Genomic DNA, 19,274 nt, shown 5'->3' with positions numbered 1-19,274 from the left:
GTTCTCACTCCAAAATGATGCAACAAAAATTAAAAATTTTTATTTTAACTATCAAAATTTGGTATTTGGATGTGTTGAAAACACATCATTTGGTGCTGTGTATTTTTTTACACGAGATGATCACGTGATTATCTCGTGGACATCACGCCACATTAGATATACTTAAAAAATTGTCAGATATTATTGTAAAACCAGTTCAGAGAAATTTAAGTCTCCAATTATTCCAAATTTCAAGTTGAGATTTTTTGTTTTTGTTGCACCTGTTTTAGTCGTTGGCTCCAGTTCGAAATAACCGAATCAAACTATTTGAACTACTGACTGAAATAAATTGACGTAATCGAAATAATCTAGATTTTAAGATATTGTGTGCGAGTTTATAGGTGTCCCACTTGCTGGATACTAGCAAGTAGCAACCATATCCCATAACAGTTGTAAATCTGAAAATGCAAGCTCTCCCTCTCGTCATGCCCACGTTAATCTCATCCCTTCCCAATCATTCATCGACATGGATCCAGAAATCATATCCATTTTCTGGGATCTTATTTAAGGGGAAGAGAAATCGAAGCAAGCAGAATTTCAAGCCATTTAACGCGAGAATTATGGCTGCCACTGAGGGATCTGCTAAGAACCAGAGCAAGTCTAAGGAAGAAGAAGTCGATAACGGCGAGGACTCATCGGTTCCTTCGTGGGCTAGACCCGGTTCAGATGAGGCTCCTCCTTGGGCCCGCCAAGAATCCCAGAAAGATTCAACCGGGTTTGAGCTTCCCTTCTATGTTTACTTGCTTTCCTCTGCCGTTGCGGCCATTGCTGCGGTAATTGGCCATTTATTCTATTTGACTGCAGAGTTTAAAAATTTTGTGTAAAGGTTTGATTTTTATATGATGCTACGAAAAAACTGACCATTTTTTAGATCTTGAGTGGTGACCATTGCAATCGAACAGCTCATGTCATCTCTGTAGGAATAAAGCAAACTAGAAGGATCGTCAGGATGTCCCTCCGACGCACAACGGGATCGAACATGAGTAGAAATCGTAGTATTTTGTGTTAATGAGAGTATATTGGCTAAACTTTTCGAGTTATATCACTCCCTTATATATGGTTGTTGACTTAAGATTGTAATGAGTTGGGGATGCTAGGGGGTACTCCTCCTATGGCCAATACTTGGCTATAGGTTGGATTGTATTGGATTGAATGACTGAATGAGCTTAAAGCTCTGTTGAACTAAATTGAGTGATTTTTGTCATGGATTTGGAACATCCTCTCAGTCAGTGGCGGAGCCACAGGTATAGAAGCTCGGGTAGCCCAATTTTTTTTAAAAGAATTTATATGTAAATTTTGTATAATTTTGGATTAACATGATATTAGCTCGGGTAAATCAATTTAAAATATTAAAAGATTCTAATTTTGAATCATTAGGCTATCTCCAAGGCTGCATGTTGAGCTTTTTGCATTTGAATTCGTCCGTCGGGCCAAGTATTTGATTTGCAAAGAATTTCATATGTGAATTTCATATTAGACCAATAGTGGGAGGATTTAGAATCCATAACAATCATCACAGAAGGGAGAGTAGTATGAAATTGACATAAATCAAACCCGTCCATACGAGTAAAAGGAATTTAAAATCATGTATGTCGAATTGAATCTCGGAGGATCATGGAACATCTGCCTACTAACAGTCAACTGTAATATCTGATTCGGATGTGGTTTATATGAAATTTTGTCGATTATTTCAAGAGCTTGCATTCTCTTATCAAAAGAATTCTATGATGAACTTTAGAACTTCTAATGAGCAAAAGATAAATTCCATTTGGAATACTAGATTTGTACTGCACTTTGGAAAAGTTGTAAGCTGGATGGGATATCCTCATAGTTATGACTCGCTGATTGCGAGCAACTAACCATATATTTCAATTATGGTGCCTATTTTCTTCAACATTCTTTGTCAACAATATTTTGTTTACCCTATCTTATGAATTTGAATGTTGGACTGCAGATTGGTTCAGTATTTGAATATGTGAACGAAAGGCCTGTTTTTGGAATTTTGAACTCTGACAGCGTGTTTTATGCTCCGTTGCTTGGCTTCTTTGTATCCGTAGGCATCCCAGGATCTGTGAGTTGTTTTATCCTGCCTTATTTATTCACTTTCAGTGAAAAAAGTTTCATAGTCATAATTTGGCTAGATGTTCGAAGCTTGGCAAGGCTATATTTCCAGTAACAAATACAGATATAATAAACAGGTATTCACATTTGCAACTGAAGAGATTCGGGGATTACCCATCTTTTCGGTCCAGTGTAGCTCAGGTAGAGAGTGAGCATCTGAAAACACCGAAGGAAATGGAATTTTAAACAAAAAATTTTTGTAAGAAAACAAAATGACATTTTTCAACCTTTTGAAGAAAAATAAAGATTTTTCATCATATGAGGAAATGGGAATAAACAAGTGTCTAAATGGACAATGGTTTTCCTGGACTATGTATGTCTGTATATTTCTGTTATTATTTCTGGAAAACAAGAGTGCAGGTTCCTCCTGGTTGTGCTTCTCAAAACACCCAGAATGGGACAAGATCATTCAGAAAGATAACTCAAGTTCTTAAAAAATCGATTGGTTCTAGTGTTTTTCACATGTGATTTCATAAGCAAAGTTATTAATTTGTTTGGAACATGATTGACGAGGAAATATTAATGTTGTGTAGGTCATTTAAATATTTGAGTTGCATTAGTACCTTCACTTATAGATATTTTTAGTTCAAAGACAGTTGTTGAGTCCTATGGTTAATTTAATTGACATCAGGCTCTCTCTCTAGTTATTCGTTGAAGTCCTCAAAACGAGGCAGATTTAACTCTTCCACTCAACTTTCATGTCATATATGCAGGCATTTCTTTGGTTCAAATCAGTTGAAGTTGCTAATAAAGAGGCCGAGGAGCAAGACCGAAGGGATGGGTTTTCGTAGTCTTCTTCTCGTATTTTTTTCGCCGTATATGTCCATGTTCCCTACATGCAACTAATTCTACGCTCAATCTATGTGAAGATGGATAGGATCACATTGGTATTGACGCATTCTCATCTTTGCTTGTACAGCCATGGTTAGGCTGACGCTTCAATGTAAATTACAATCCATTTTCTCTACGTTTTTTAATCCATTCTGAATCTTGGCTTGAGGCACGACAACCCATATGTCTCAATGTCTCATAGTCTTGTTTTCATGTGCTTGGTGCAGAAAAAAAATCTTAAAAAAATCATTTCTTTATACCTAGGAAGGAATGTTGCCACTAACTGTTCATTTAGGCATTCAACACAACTTGGCTCAACTTTTAACATGCTTGCTCAAATAATCAAAGGAAAATAAAAATTTAGGATTTAAGTAAAACATCAACAAACCAAACATGCAAGAAGAACAAAGGATTTTATTGTCCAATGTTTCTCCCCATGCCTTCTCTTTTTTTTTTTTTTTGAAGAACTCTCCGTGCCTTCTAATTTTGCAGCAAAAAATTTGCTAATTTCTGGTGTCGTCCATGGTGGTGGTGAGCATAGACACTAGTCTGAAATTAGGTTTTTGTTGCTGAATTCATGCTATCGGCCCCGGGACACACATGCCACCAAGCGAATCGCTTTGTTTGTCCCCACAAATCTTAGCAGTACCAAGCGTCAAAGTTTGATTGCTCTCCTGATAAGAGCAATTATCGTAACCTTAAAATATCATTCTCAATACTTGTATTATTTGTAATCCTCTGACACCAGTTGGTAGGATCGAGCACTTGCAGCCTTGGTTTTGTCAGCGTTATACGGGTCGAGAGGCCTGCTTCGAGTTGGTGATGTCCTCACTGACCAACACAAGTCTTTTTAGTGTACTAACGTCCTCACTCACACGGACCGTAGAAAAATTCTCAATAGGTCACTCATCCCAAAATTACTCGACAGACCACTTGTTGAAGTAACGTTTGTGGTATGACGATCATCTTTCTTTCTTCTCATAGCTAATGTTGATTATAAGTACAGCAAACTATCAAATAAGTTCTCTTATGCGAATCTTGAAGTCCTTGTAAGACCTCCAAGTGTTGAGTCTCTTGAAGCTTGTTCGGATCCGATGATCTGACTTAGTCTTTGGGACTCTTATCTATAGATTTCTCTGAGCTCCTATGATCTTCTGAGTGTCTTAATTGAGATATGTGTGTGTGTGTGTGTGTGTGTGTGTGTGTGTGATTTGATGCTTCTGACACTTGATTAGAAGATTTGCATCTCTAAGTGCCGATGCTTGAACTTGCTTCTCTCATGCATATCTCATAGCTTAAAAGTCTTGCTTTCTTCTTCTGATACTGAGCTGCTTTGAGGTGATAATCTTTGTTTTCTCTAATTCTCTTCTCCTGTTCCTATGAAGTGTGTTGATTCTGATTTTTACTGAGCTTTACTTCTGCAAACAAATAAGACAGCAGCTGATCAAGATAATGTACAAATTGGTGTTTCAATATAAAAAGTTATTGGGACGAAAATTTAGAAAACATTTAATTTCATGAGCTTTTTAGGGAGTGTTCGCAAAATATTATGTTTTTGGAAAAATGATTAAATTTATAGATAAGTGGTGTTTTAAATTAAAAGCCAAAAGCTGAAATTTTTCAACAATCACACAAATAAAAATGTCTGCATTCTTCATTCATTATGCTAAAATCATCCAAATAAAACATCAACTAACTATATCAAACATCCACAACTTTTAAGGTGAATTGCAAAATCTATTTAAGCCTAAAAACAACAATTTAGCATAAGTTTTTATCATAAAATGACAAATTATACATTTATTATTTCTGAAATAATGAGTAAAGTACTTCGTACACATTATCGACTCTACAATCACATAACAAGAAACAAAATGCAAATCCTTAACACCTAAAAAAATTTGGCAGTAGCTACTGTAAGGAACATGACGGTCACTCTCAACGATATTTCTCACTTCACCGACCAAAATGCGATGAGATCACAGTGTGTTAGTCGTGGTGGGATTCTGATTTTGCAAGATTTTACGTTCCAAAACTTGTAATATTATTGAAATTAAGAAATATCCTTGGTTACAAACTTTACAAAACAATAAAAAAAATCACTGAGCTTCCAAACAAAAGAAGTTGGGTGAGAAATAGCAAAAGACGTCAATGAATCTGCAACGACGTTCATCCATTCTGAAATAATATAACCAAAGATATGTCAGGAGAGCACAATATCATCCCAAGAACAATCTCAAACTGAAAATCTACAGCAGTGCAAATTCTAGTTCAGTTTACCTTGCATCTTAAATTAAATCAACTCTATTTAAATCCATTCCAGAAAATCTCAATTACCCCAACAATCAACATGAATCGATGACTCAACACTTGCAGCTATATTTTCATAACAATAACACATAATTTTCCCCCAGTTCGAAAGCCATTTGGTACTGAAATTTTTTAAAATAATATAAAATTGTAGCTTAAATCGAATGAAAAAGTAACATATCCAAGGAGATTTTACTTCAGGTGCAAATTACCTCAAAAATTAAATCTCAAAAATCAAAAATCAAGTCATGTTTGGAAAAACTGACTGGGATAAAATGATTCAAAAAGAAGTTCTATTTATTTACCAAAATAGTATAATCACTTTTGGACAATCAAAATTTTCATAATATTAATTTTTGGATTCTGATTAAATTAAGGAAGATAACACAAAATCAGAGTTTGAAAAGCACACAAAACTGATTTTTTATGTCAAAATCTAATAATCATTTTTTTTAATAATTGCAAACACTAACTTAGATTGAAACTATTGTCAAGTGGACTTCTTTTTTGAAATTTTCGTAACTTTTAAATATATTTTCAAGATTAATGATGAATTAACTTTTCTTCATGGACATTTTTTCGAATTAGAACTTTTTGTATAAGTTAATCTTCTGTGTTTCATAATTTTTTTATTTGTATTTCTATAATTATGACATTTTTCTGATGAACCAATAAATAGCAGCCACTAAGATTCTCAAAATTGATGTACATTCATTCATGTGGTAAAAAATTAATTTGACAATTAAACAATTTTGAAACGACAAAATTTAATACAAAATTTTAGATTTTGATTTGAATCCTTTAAAAATTACAATATAAAAGCTTGAAAGCATATACGACATTTATCCATTCGATAATATTTACAAAAAGAATATATTGTTTTTTTAGAAAAATAAAATATTGCCACTGTTCCATCTCGTGAAAGATGAGAACAATCAACCCAGAATTTGTTTCCATAGCCCATAAATACAAAAATAAACGACTGAGTAATAAATTATAACAAAAATATTTATATATTTTATGTTGCACACTTTATGCACATGGTATCTGAAATACCCATAGCCCCATATACAACAATTAAACGATTGATTAATAAATTAAAAATAAAATTGTTTATAATTTTATGTTGCTCATTTTATGCACAGGTGCACAATCCATGAAGTATCGACTCGTGCAAGAATATTTACTTCGAAATACTTGAGCTAAGAACCCTATGATGTGCTATCCGAGTCAATTCAAAGCTACAGTTAGAGTTACTTTATAAAAGAACTTTCACGCCGTCGGTTTCGCCTCCGAAGAACGAGGAGATTTGCCTCTACGTCCATGGGATCTGAAATGTCAAAGAGCCAAAAAAAAAATCCACAAAAATTAGCAGCATTCTGAACCACGAAGTCGGAAGCACGAGGAAAACAGACAGGAAATAAGAAACTGATGTCTGAATCCTTTGTGTCTACTCCAGTCATCCGGATGGCTTCAAAAAAATTTCACAGCAGTTAAACTGAGAGCCATCCTTGCAATATAAAATATAGGGTGCCTAAGCATCTTTAAGACAGCAAAAGATGTAATTGAATATCCGAATAAATTTGGTCTTTGTCTTCACATCACATACAAGTGTATGCAATGGTACTACTATCGATGTCGTTTCATTTATGTAAAAGAGAGACGCGGGCATGATTCAAAGATATTTAGAAAGGTGTTCCAACTAGTTAATATGTTTCAATCACTTTTGCAGCTCTAGAAAATCCATCATTAAAATTAAAACATCAGAGTTCCAAGATATCAAGATAAAGGTGGATAGACAAATAAATAAGCACAAACAAGAGACAGTTCACTACCTCTAAAATATAAGAACGAAAAGGAAAGTAAAAATACCAAATGGAAGGAAATTTTGTGATTAAATCAAGTAAAAAACAGTATAGATCAACTGGCCTAAGAAATTACAATCAAGTTGAAGATATACATACACGACTCTTGGGGCGCTAGGAGGTGGTGGAACAGTCTTCTGTTCCTGTTAGATTGATAGATTAAAGAACACCTGTGTTACATAACAGAATCATGTAGAAGAGGAAAAATAGAAAAGTAACTCCAACACCCACATGACTGCACAAATTATTATCATCTATCACGTCCCAAAGCTCCTTCGTAAGGTCCAGTATTTCTGTTTCACCATCATCATAATCAACCTGAATGAAGTGATAAAATGTTGGCAATCAAAATTAGAAGAAATGATTTCAGTGCCGTACAATCTAAACTTGATTTGTCCTGATAGTGTTATTTAAATTAAGATAATGCCACAATAGGTCCAGAGTTCATGCTTAAAAACAGTCATTCTGCATTTGCAAGTGCAAACTGTGCGGTAACTTATGTAAGTACATAGAGAATCTGAACATGTCAAAGTAATTTATCATGACAAACCAGATACAAATAGGAATATATGTATAGCTACATATGCAATTTTTACCTTGTGTGTCTCTTTCAAATGGTCAAAGGATGTAACTTTTCCTTCGTAATACCTACAAGAAAAGAAAGTCATGGGGCAAACAGATTATTCTCACTGCTTCAAGTGTTGATGGACATGACAAATCAAGAAATTCTATATATACATCCGTGCTGTCAAGCTACAATGATTTGAAGCACTTACGTCTCATCCAGAGGCCACCAAACTTTTATTTTGCAGCCAACCAGATTCTCATCATTGCTTTTTTTGGCACCATTCACCTCGAAAGCCTAGAGACAACGTGTCTTATTAATTTAGAAAAGATAAAGAGTGAAAGAATATGGATTTCCAAAATGAAGATTGATCAAGTAGAGACAAGGAAGATAAACCATAAAATTTTGGTGGACAAAATGCTTAACATAAGCAAAACAGGAAATAAATAAAAAATTACACTTGGAGTTTGAAAGCATGTTTTAAACTGGCTAACCAAGTGATTAATTCACACTGCTGTAGAATGGAAAGGGAAACAAAAGTTAAGATGACAGAATAAGCATTGGAGAGGTAAAATGATTTATGCATTAAACAAACACATTTGTTGAAATCGAATATACAAGAACAGAGATGGTTAAGTATGGCCTCTATTTTATATGAAAAACTGCTTGCATGTGCAAAGGCAGATTTCTAGGCCAGATTAAAGTTTTTCCAAGATTTTACAGATACGTGAACATAAGATAAAATGATGAGCAGATAAAACAGTTTTTAGAATAATTGAAACCTCAACACAAGGAAGCAACCACGTTGATATACATTAGGATGGATAAACAGCAGTAGGGGGATGCAACAAATATTTCAAGGAGGCAAACAAATAGAAAACAATTGCAAAGTCTGCACAAATAGAATGAGATTTTTCTTTAGAGGATGTGGTTTTAGCCAAGTCTGCACAGCTCGACAGATGTATAAGAAAATAAGTAAAGAGACTATTTCGACATGGTAAAATTGCAAAACCTATTCAACTCAGTTATACCTTGACAATTGTTTCAAATTGCAAAACCTATTCAACTCGGTTATACCTTGACAATTGTATCTCCAGTCAGATTCTCAGAAACAATGGTCTTTCCCTTGCTTGTCTCACCCAGAGCTTTCTTGGCCAAAGAATGTTGCCTTTTTTTCTTGGAAGAAATCTGGATTCAATCAGTTTACAACCTCATCATTCAGTTGAATATAAAAAAAGGGAAATATTGAAAATATATACGTCGTGATAAAATGTAGACATACATGGCATTTATTACAAATTGAGAAAAAAAATTGATATCATAAATTGGTTGGCCCAAAAACTCCGTGAAAAAATATACATTAACGTCTTTCTTGGGTATAAATTCAAAATATAATCAGATCGGCAAACAGATCAAAAAAATAGAATTTAGGGTTGGATTGTACAACATTTTTAGTTATTGCGAGCCAACACCAACTTTTATACCCAATTCAGCACAAGTGAAGTTATAGCAATGCCTATTCAAAGGTTAGAAAACCGTTGAGAAAAATATTCATGATGTTCTTTTTGCTTTTCACATGGATTTTAAACCAGAAGTTAGATTCCACGGTGCTTCACCAAGTGGATCTATCTACTACACTTTTATAGGCAGGAAAAAAACAGCGGCGCGAGGATATAAATATATTTTATCTGATGAACTGAGAAAAAATTAATCAGATGCTATCCTTCATCATCAATAATTTTAGAATCACATTAATTTATCAAAAAATTGCTTGGAAATTAAAAAGACAGGGCGATGAGATGTCGGGTATCGACTATATAGCAAAATAATTAACCAAGACAGACCTTTTCCTTGGGTAAGATAACTACCTTCTGGTACTGTGGATTAGAGATTTCCACATAATGAGATTCCCCTTAAGATGATTCGTTTCTTGATTGAGAAACCAATGTCCGCACACCATAAAAGACGTGTATGATGTAAAATTCCAAAAAAACAAAGAAAATACTTTTACACATGAACTGCAACTACATATAGCCAACTATGTTATTACCTTTCTCGGGATATCTCCTGGTAGATTCTCAGATCTGACACTCTTGCATGGTTCCTTTTCTGAACGATCTACCTTGTTCGAAGTTCCTAATCCTTTTTCCAAGTTTTTTGAGATCCCATCAATGCTGTTGGCTGGTAACCTTTTATCTCTGACCTTGCTCAGTTCTTCCTTTAAATTTGTTACCTCGTCTGAATCTTTTGAAGTTGTTGCCTCAAGAACTATATTTGTGTTCATCACTTTCTCTCTAGGAGCTACCTTGGTAATGGATCTCTTCCTCCTTTTCATTGGATTTTTCAGCATCCCATCAGTCGTACAAGAATGTTTATTTTTCCCAGACCTTTTCGCAAGTCTCTCTTTTATGCATTCCTCATCAGCAATATCTTCTGAAGTCATTGTTTCGTTTAAATTATTTACTGATGTCGGCAATAAAAATAGACCATTGTCCTCATCAAGAGTTCCATCTTTCTTCTCTTGGCTAAACTTCTTCTGAGGTTTCAATTCAGCATTCATTGGTTCCCTCTCAGGACTTGAGGATAACTGTGTTGACTTGGAAATTGAGTTTTTGTTCCTGCTATTTTTCCGGTGATTAGAGTCTTCAATTGATGCACATTCACATAACATCCATAAAGGATCATACCCCTCTTCTGCTCTTATTATAGAGCTTGGTTTTCGAATCCGTTTTCTCAGTATTGGAGAATCATCTCTTTTCAATTCTTGTTGCATGTGATGTGTGCCTCCTGTTTCAACAGGTGGGCCATTTATTAATGTGTCAGTAGAATTATTCTTCTCCAAAGAATCGTCATTGTGTTTTGCATCATGATGTTTCAACTGAGAAACTTGTTCAAATGGCATCCTGGCAGAGCTAACACCCTGGGATGACCCTTCTCCAAGACAACTATTATCAATTAAAATGTCAGAATTTATCCTATCAACATCTGGTCCGGATGTGAAATTATTTCTGTCTAAAACACTTTTTTGCTGATTGATTTGATCACCTACACGTGTCACCATTTCACAATATTCATTGGTGTTCTCATTTTCCTGCAGCTTATCATTGCCATTGTTCTCTACCAGCTTAGATAATCCACCATCTTCAGTTAGATTAACTTCTCCATGACAACAAGCTTCTATTCCCTTGTCTTTAGCCTCTTGGAGGACATTCTCTCGCCAATTGATTTGATCAAAGGAATTTGGCAATGTCTCATTATTCTCATTGATATTACCATAAGCTTTCGTATAATCACTGCAATTCTTCTCCATTAAATTAGATAATACAAGATCTCCCGCCACACTAATTTCTCCACGACAACAAGCATCTCTTCCGATCTCCTTAGCATTCTAGAAAAATCGAAAAAACACAAACTAACATTTGGTCATTACAGACCACAGTAGCAAGGTCACCTTTGAAAAAAAATTATACATAAGCATGAACATAATTCTGCTTAACATTGTTCCACCATTTACATATAAAATGGAAATTACTGTTACAACAGTAATAGTTATAGAAAGAAACCACACTAGATTGTCTAAATTGGAATACTGGAACCTTTTCTCGTTTGCATATAGAATATCATGTGAACATAGTCATAACTATAAATACCAAAAAAATATTGCAGAAGACTGGACGAACCAAATACAAGTTAGTAAGGATGAAAGAAATATATTCCAGGTATAAAAACACAAAATATCCATCCGCATTGGGAAAGTAAACTAATCATATGTATTCAAGACACTACCATAAAAATGTGGAGCTACTTGTCAGCCAATATCGAATCATTATACACACACGGTAACTTCCCTGGGGACCTTGTAATTGTCATTCGCTAGCCACACAATTTCCCTATGATATTTTTCATTCAGTTATCTGATTACAAGTCTACATCATACGTATAAGTTTTCAGATGCTACTCTGGTTAGACCTAGAAGTGCAACAAAATTGACAGCTTTCAAAAAAAATATTTCTTCGATATTGCGCATGAAACAAATATTGATGAAATAATGATCTGATTATTCATCATAATTGAATACAGTACATAGAATCCCAAAGCATAACAAAGATTCCCGAGATAAAGGAAACAATACAACTATAAAACTGACAAATCATCATGTAAGGGTTCTACCAGATATACCATATATTCTATATTGTTAATGAAAGATGTTCAGGGATTCATTAACTCCTCCTCAATCTAGTGAACAAATAAGTCTCGGAATAAACTAGAAGCATACCCCATGTTCTCATCGAATTTGCCACCAATATGCACCTACCGGACATCAGTTGTAAATCCGATGGTTCAGCTTTCAATGAAAGTTGGAACCACAACTGGATCAGAATGGAACCACTTGGACGCGATTCCGGTTCCGGTTCCTTGCGATTTTGCTTCTAGTTTGGTTGAAGTTTGAACCGATATGAATCGAAGCTTGTTCTTATAAAGTTTAATGGTATGGAAAAAATAATAGCACAATTTGTGAGGTAAACCAACTAAAGTTAATTATTTAATAATTAGTTATAAAATATTATGATTATTTAATTTCTCAACAAAAAATAAATAATAGGGGTTTAGATTTATTTTAACCGTGGTAGATGTTAGATTTAATAATAACGAGTTTCGATTTTCAAAAGACGGTTCCGATTTTGCTTCATGATTGCAAGAGAACCGTGGCAGGGTCTACCAGTATGGGTTCATACTGATGTATGACTAGCTCTTCTAGATATGAAACAAGAGAATGAAAAGAGACTGAAATGGAAACGAATGGATCCAAATAGGTTCCTTCGCTCGGTTCTCTTCTTGAAAAGAAAATTAACGTAGAATTACCGGTTTTCAAGAAAAGTGGAGTCTCAAGGGACATAAAATAGCTATTATGATGGGAAATAGCATATGAACACTCTTCGGAAGAAGAATACCCCTACAAGATGGACCTAATTGCTGTTTACAAAGTTTGCCACTATCTTAAAATATGCCAGATCCAAATATTTGAGGAAGAGAATCGTGGAGTCTTAAAGGGGAAATAAATTTCTCACCAAGTAGAAGAGTTCAAATTGAAGAGCCATAAGGGAAGTTTCATGATAGTTTGCGGCAGTTAGCATAGCCTCAACCGCAAAACATTTGGAACATTATTAGTAAATATGATAGTGCATGTTACATCAACAATGTGACAGTTTTTTCTCCCTAAATAATTTTGTTTAAGCGTGTAAGCACACAATCATCAGAGCGAGATATCTTAATTTGTAAGATTATTAAAAAATACTCCTTGCCATTGTAAGTAGGAAAATTTGAACAGATGTTTGAAAATATTCAAGACAAGTTATAGAAGTGTTTAAATATGGAATTGGTTTCAGATTTTCCTTCCATGGAATAAATCCAACATGATAAGTACAATTATTGATTAATGTAATAAACAACTTTATTCCAAAGATATTTGGAGGTCATGCAGGACCCCGAACATTACCATGAACAAGATAAAAACTAATAATTTTGTATATGTTTTGCAAAAATACATGTTTACATTTGAAACAAAGAATGTCTTATTGATAAAAAAAATGTCTAGGTACAGATATTTTAAGTAATTGAAACTAGGATGATCAAGGAGTTTATGCAAAAGAATAATATCTGATTTGAGAACAGGAAGAAAGAATTTTTGGATGTTATTGGGGACTTGAAGTGGGCCTAGAGATAGTCGAGACCATTTCTTTCCTTGGAACCACCAATCATCGTCTTCAAAGATAAACACCGATGACACCACATCCTTTTTTCCTTTGACTTGTGGTTTTAGTTTTGGGTGGTTTCCAAAATCTGAAACAAGTTGTGTTCTCTCAATATTTGTGGAACATAACACAATTCGTTTAAAGTTTACTCCCATCTTGGATCCCAAAAGAGAAGCTTTTTTCCAAAAATTTTCCCCCGAACTATTTTAAATTTTACTCCTCGAAGAAATGAAAAACTACCGTTTTCAAGCATTTGATAATAGTATATTGTCAGCAGACTATTCCAATCTATATTCTGCAAGACAAATCTATTTCTTGCCACAATTCAACCAGCTCATTAACTTGCTCCATGACTCATTTACTACCTTGCTGTTTATTACGAATAGAGGAACAAAATTCAAGTCATTGAGATAAATTTTACAAATCAAAATTCATCTCCTGAGGCATTTTTGAAGAATAGATATGTCCAATCAAATTTTGGATCCATTGATCTTATCAGCCACTTCATGACTATTGATTATCTACTTTCCATTTCCAGTAACCAGGATTTGCTGAATCTGGTGCAGTGATAACCAATCAAACCATTATCCAAAATTTGATCCATTTATTTTTTGCCGGGTTATTCATAGACAGCGGTTGATTTCGATGGATGATAAGAGACGTAGCTTATTGAGAGAAGAGTTTTGATTGGGTAAAATCCAAGGAGTTCTACTAGAGAATGGCTTGAATGTACCGACTACTGCTAAACGAATATTGAAGAAATAATTTTCCATCTGATTTTATTCTGATTTTATAGCCCCTAATTTGAACCATTTATTTTTGCTGGATTATTCATAGACAATGGCTGATTTTGATGGATGATACGAGACATGTTGAGAGAAGAATTTGGATCGGGTAAAATCAAATGAACCCTACTAGAGGAGGATGGCTTGAACGTACCAGCTACAACTAAAGGGCTAGAACTAAACAAATATTGAAGTAATTTTCAATCCGACTTGCTAATTATAATGGAATACAATATATATGGCCCCTAATGATGAAAAAGAATCCAACCATAAAGGAAACAAGACTACTGTGAAACTAACAAATCCATATGAAAAGAAACTCTTGGATATACTAAATAACAGAAAAAAGATAAATCTACAATCTTGGGATTCATTATCATTCCAACAGAACATGAATGTCAGAAACATGGTTGCTAATACACTACATTTAAAATTCAAAGTAAACTGAATTTAAAACTTCAAACATGTTGTTTTCGTTCTAATTAAAAGGCATAATTAATCTATCAGTTGATGAATAATCTGCTTAATTACTAGAGAAACACACCATGTCGTCACTTTGAGTCGTGCCATGCAATGACGATATAACAACATCATCATACTCCTCAACTGCTACTCCCATGTGCCTAACAGCTTCTGGGAGATAGTTTTTCAGGTCATTGGCACATTTCTCGTATACCTTTCTCGCAAGCTGGAAGGCACATGGTGAAACATTCTGAAAGCAAAAAATCGTGAGGATAAAAAAGACAGTATGAATATACTAAGGTAAATAAAATAAATCTAAAGCAATAAGAGCAGTTGTACTTCATTTCCCTTCTTCAGAGTAGAAAGAAGGATCTTAGCAGCCTCCAGTGCAAACTCTTCGGAATCCCCAGCATTTTGAATCATTAGAACCATTATGTGTTCCATGCTCGAGGGAATTTCTTGTGGATGGCTCGATCTAATGTTAGCAAGGAAGAAAATGCCAGTAAGTGAAGAGGTAATTCATGTTTGGAATAGAAATTGAGGAAATAAAGTGTGAGAGCATTACTGAATTCCATCCAAAAATAGGTGGAACATTTCAACAACTGTGTCATGCAACTCAAGGTCCAACATTAGAACACATGTTTGACAAGAGGAAACAGTCTGAATGATTGAAACAGCTTTTGAATAAGCACGACCAGCCAGGGAAGGCAATTTTTGGTAAGCAGTATTAACAAGCTTAAAATATTCCTGCAGAAAAACCAGATAAATTTTATCAACTGTACATGATCGTTGGAGAAGATGAGACAATAAAATGTTTTTTTTTGAGTAATTTAAAACAACAGAAGCTGATAGATGAAAATGAAAAATGAAAGAACATCATCAAGCTCAGAATTACCTTCATTTGGTCTTCGTCGTAGGGTTCTTTAGGTGCTGTTAATCTTATGATCTCACTGATGCAGGATACCACTGTAATTCTGACATCGACTTCCTTGTGTCCCATAAGGGCATTGGAAATCAGTGCCTCTTCGGCAGGTTTAAGTGCCATTTCTATCAATGGCTTGCGATCTTGCATTAAATGTTGAAGAAGATGCTCTAGTTTCTGAAAGGCCAATAAGAAATCAAAGTTCAATACTGAGTTGATTTTAATGTTTTCAAACATTACCAAATAAAAGAAATCCAACAACGTTAATCTCGATCATCTCATCAGATTCTGAAACACATCGAAGATCCGGTTATTAAAATCAGTTGTACCTCGGTCTGGTATGTTGAAATTAAGACACTTATCTTGCTTTCTTCAGAAAATTTGCAATTAATTAATCTCCACGAGGATACATCTTTGACGAGGTGATCGTTGAGAATTAGAGAGATTTGACAATGAGACATTCCTCAAATGATGTTACAAATATTTGAGTATAAAACATCTTCAAACTCGAAAAACTTCACATCAACAACAAAATTATCAGCAAGGATAACCAGTTTATATACATTCCGAATAGGAAGAAGAAAATCAACAATTCTCAAGAAGCTTGAATCTCAGCATCAAAGACCTATTAAGCCAAACTTTTTGGAAGTAAACATAGACAAAGATAAAGGGATACATCAATTAAATGAGAAAGGGATAATTGGGACCTACATCCAGTTTCCTTAGAAGCTCCTCAATAGAATCACCAGGTTTAAGAAGCCTGTTACCATATTCAAGAAGTACTCTCTTCAACTCCTCCTCCATTTCTGTATTCCAAGCATCTGCGCTCACGTCTCTTTCTTCAGAACTTGGAGCGGCCATTTTCTCTCAACAACTTAAAAGTCAGGAAAATAAAACTCTTGTTTTTCAAACTTTAAAGGTACACAAAAGGATCGTTTATGTTGGAATGACGAGAGAAAATGACTCGGCTTTTGTGCAAAATGGAAAACATGCAGCAGCCTGGAAACGTGGCTTTATATGCTTGAAAATTGTTTGCAATGTTTTGGAAGAACGCTATTGAATAGTAGAATTGTCTTTAGGTAAGTAAAATCCAAAAAGATGATTTTGCATTCAAGACTCCAACAGAAACAATTTATGTGCAGATACTGGCAATTACAAGGAATTACTGTAATCCTATGTGATTGCTGTAATCTTATTAAATTGGGTTATGTGACAGTGTATATTTGTGCTTTGCGTCAGTTTGTATGCTCTTCTGCCTGCTTTACATTTTTTTCCTCTTAAAAAATTTCTCGTCTTAATAATGACACTCATATTACTTTCCTAACCACTGATTTTTTTCCAAATTCTCGCAATATTAGGAATGAAATCACAATATGATTTTTTTCACATTATTTTTTAGTTGACTTGACCCTTTATTTGTTTCTGTTTTTTAGACAGATTACAGTGCCATTTAAAAATGCAGTAACTTGGCTACAAATATTCTGTAACTAAATTTTCATCAAAAACCAACATAAGTGAATATGGTACGATTCCTACAACTAGTTTTTTAAGTTTTTTTTCTTTTCTTTTCTTTTCTTTTCATATATTATTTTGTAACATAGTACTTACCAGGATAGATAAAGCGGATACACTGCAGGCCCTCCACCTTCCGGGCTTGGATTTGTACGACAAAATAAATCAATCAACCAAAACCTCGTCCCTAACACAAAAGTATGTCGCATATTAACATCCAACAGAAAAAAGGTCATGCCCCTGGTGTCTGTTGAATACTCTAGCTAGAGTATTGTTCAGTTTCCTACCGGCGATATGGTACACACCACTGAAAACGTACATTATCACCACCACCAATATGTCTGGCATTCAATTCCTCCAGAATCTCTTTGTTACTTTGGCTTTATCATAGCCCAAAAATCTCAATCTATGCTAATTAGGATTGTACTTGCAAGCCTCTTTAAGAAAATTTGGTGCCTAATACCACCACTTCAACTTACTGCAGTTCGTATACAACATACAGACACCAAATATTCTCCTTCTAACCGGTGTCTGCAGCCGCCACATGATCTTGTTCAGAACCTGCCATAAAAGTCACTAATGGCCTTGTCCTCTTAAACCATACGCCACCCTGGAGGTTTAGGCATCTTCTACTAAACCATTCATCTTTTCATTTGACATCCTTCCATTTCCACTGACTGCACAAATATTCGGCACTAAAACAGGTCAAGAGAATCAATATGATCAAACCCGAAAAGAATTTTCTTCTCCTGCTCCGAGAATTTCACATAAGCTCCAAGATACCAGAAGTCTGAACCATGTAACAGACTTCGGCATTGTTTGATGTTTCAATTAGAAAATCATTCATCGAGAAAGCAAATCTTTGTTCAACCAAATTAACCTGACTGTGTAACAGCAAAATATGGCAGTTATCCAAGCCAAGCTAAATTTCTTAGTAAAAACTATGAGATATCTTTGAAAGCTCCAGTCCCTCCCTCCGACGCAAATTAAAACCCAGATCAAGCAAGGCAGATAAAATTTAAAAAAATCAAAACTTTATGGCTCAATGCTCTTAAATATGAGTTTCGCTAGCCAGGTACATTAAATTGCACACTCGACCGATAACGGGGTTGGCCCCTGCCCCTAAGCCATCCCATAATTTATCCAAATTCCCAAAAACAACACGTCTTCTTGAGAAAAGTCGAGAGTTAAGAATACTCCAAGAAGCCAGTGGCATCACTGTATCTCTTCAAGAACTCCCCACACTAGCTCCAACTCCTCCATTTTCGTTCACCCAGTAAGAAGAAAATTTAACCAAGACATCGAATCATTTCCACCGTCCACACCTTCATGGTGCCCATTAAATAAAGCCAAAAGCATCATATTCCCTGCATCCACATTTGGATCAGTAATTTCATCAAACACCTTAATCGACCACAACATAACTGCAATTATGTTCATGCAACTTTTTCCGGCGCTAGCCAAAGATGGGAATCGTGAAAATTGATCAGCATTTTTTGAAAATACCCAATTAAAAAACGGTAAATTTCATAAAAATTTCTCTGTCTAACCATAATTTTTTAGAAATAAGATTCACTACCTAACCATAATTTTTTAAAAATAAATACATGACAAATCTATATTTTTAGTTCAAAATTTACATTTTTATCTTTTATTTTTTAAATAAATATATTATTTTATCCACAAAAATTATATATCTCTTCTCCATTTAAAATATAATTTTAAAAAAATATTATTTGTCAGTTATCATAGAATAAAAGTAAATACTTATTTTGACATACAAAGTACCTATTATGAGGTTTCAGATATTTGATTTTGCTCTTTGAATACTCTGAATATATAAGAAAATACTATATTTTCGTATTTTCGAGCATTCACCATAAATTCGGTCATTGTTGGTCTTTTCATGAAAAATGCATTAGGAAGACTTATTCATGTCGTTTTATTTTTAAAAACACATAGATCATCATTCATCATGAAATAATATTAAGTATTTATTTTGACCTACAAAATACATATTTTGAAGTTCCAAATGTTTGATTTGACTCTTTGAATACTCCAAATGTGTAAAAAAATAATGGATCTTCGAGCTATCACAATAATTCAATA

At 34.4% G+C, this 19,274-nt stretch overlaps 2 protein-coding genes across 4 annotated transcripts; one reads left to right on the top strand and one right to left on the bottom strand.

Moving 5' to 3' along the window:
- The first annotated feature begins 357 nt into the window (after nt 1-357).
- Nucleotides 358-3,169, top strand: LOC142549429 (uncharacterized). Its single transcript, XM_075658369.1, has 3 exons — nt 358-812; nt 1,994-2,110; nt 2,874-3,169. The coding sequence occupies exons 1-3, from the start codon at nt 444-446 to the stop codon at nt 2,949-2,951; spliced, it is 564 nt and encodes a 187-aa protein (XP_075514484.1). The 5' UTR covers nt 358-443; the 3' UTR covers nt 2,952-3,169.
- Nucleotides 3,170-6,141: 2,972 nt separating this feature from the next.
- LOC142549428 (sister chromatid cohesion protein PDS5 homolog D-like) lies at nt 6,142-18,674 on the bottom strand. Of its 3 annotated transcripts, XM_075658367.1 has the most exons (14): nt 17,262-18,674; nt 16,365-16,527; nt 15,627-15,830; nt 15,297-15,478; nt 15,071-15,206; nt 14,814-14,981; nt 9,782-11,119; nt 8,809-8,919; nt 7,943-8,028; nt 7,763-7,814; nt 7,398-7,484; nt 7,266-7,309; nt 6,580-6,631; nt 6,142-6,263 (listed from the first exon to the last, which is right to left on the bottom strand). In XM_075658367.1, the coding sequence occupies exons 2-14, from the start codon at nt 16,512-16,514 to the stop codon at nt 6,237-6,239; spliced, it is 2,637 nt and encodes an 878-aa protein (XP_075514482.1). In that variant the 5' UTR covers nt 16,515-16,527; nt 17,262-18,674; the 3' UTR covers nt 6,142-6,236. The 3 variants fall into 3 exon arrangements, 2 of the variants coding, with proteins under 2 accessions (XP_075514482.1, XP_075514483.1); XM_075658368.1 differs by lacking the exon at nt 6,142-6,263 and having other exon boundaries at nt 6,345-6,631; XR_012821208.1 differs by lacking the exons at nt 6,142-6,263; nt 6,580-6,631; nt 7,266-7,309; nt 7,398-7,484 and having other exon boundaries at nt 7,779-7,814; nt 7,943-8,019; nt 8,799-8,919.
- Nucleotides 18,675-19,274: the final 600 nt, after the last annotated feature.

This window comes from Primulina tabacum, chromosome 6 (assembly GCF_025594145.1).
Source record: "Primulina tabacum isolate GXHZ01 chromosome 6, ASM2559414v2, whole genome shotgun sequence".
NCBI classification, from domain to species: domain Eukaryota; kingdom Viridiplantae; phylum Streptophyta; class Magnoliopsida; order Lamiales; family Gesneriaceae; genus Primulina; species Primulina tabacum.
The sequence above is the reverse complement of the archived record's forward strand: the minus strand, read 5'-3'. Positions and strand labels throughout refer to the sequence as shown.

Bases quoted from the DNA above. Each gene is read 5' to 3' on its own strand.
- LOC142549428 (XM_075658367.1), bottom strand. From the start codon at position 16,514: ATGGCCGCTCCAAGTTCTGAAGAAAGAGACGTGAGCGCAGATGCTTGG. The intron at 15,207-15,296 runs GTAATGCTCTCA...TGCTAACATTAG, and splicing joins CTATTTTTGGATGGAATTCA to ATCGAGCCATCCACAAGAAA. The intron at 6,264-6,579 runs GCGTGAAAGTTC...TTTTGTATTTAT, and splicing joins CTTCGGAGGCGAAACCGACG to GGGCTATGGAAACAAATTCT.
- LOC142549429 (XM_075658369.1), top strand. From the start codon at position 444: ATGCAAGCTCTCCCTCTCGTCATGCCCACGTTAATCTCATCCCTTCCC. The intron at 813-1,993 runs GTAATTGGCCAT...GTTGGACTGCAG, and splicing joins CCGTTGCGGCCATTGCTGCG to ATTGGTTCAGTATTTGAATA. The intron at 2,111-2,873 runs GTGAGTTGTTTT...TCATATATGCAG, and splicing joins CCGTAGGCATCCCAGGATCT to GCATTTCTTTGGTTCAAATC.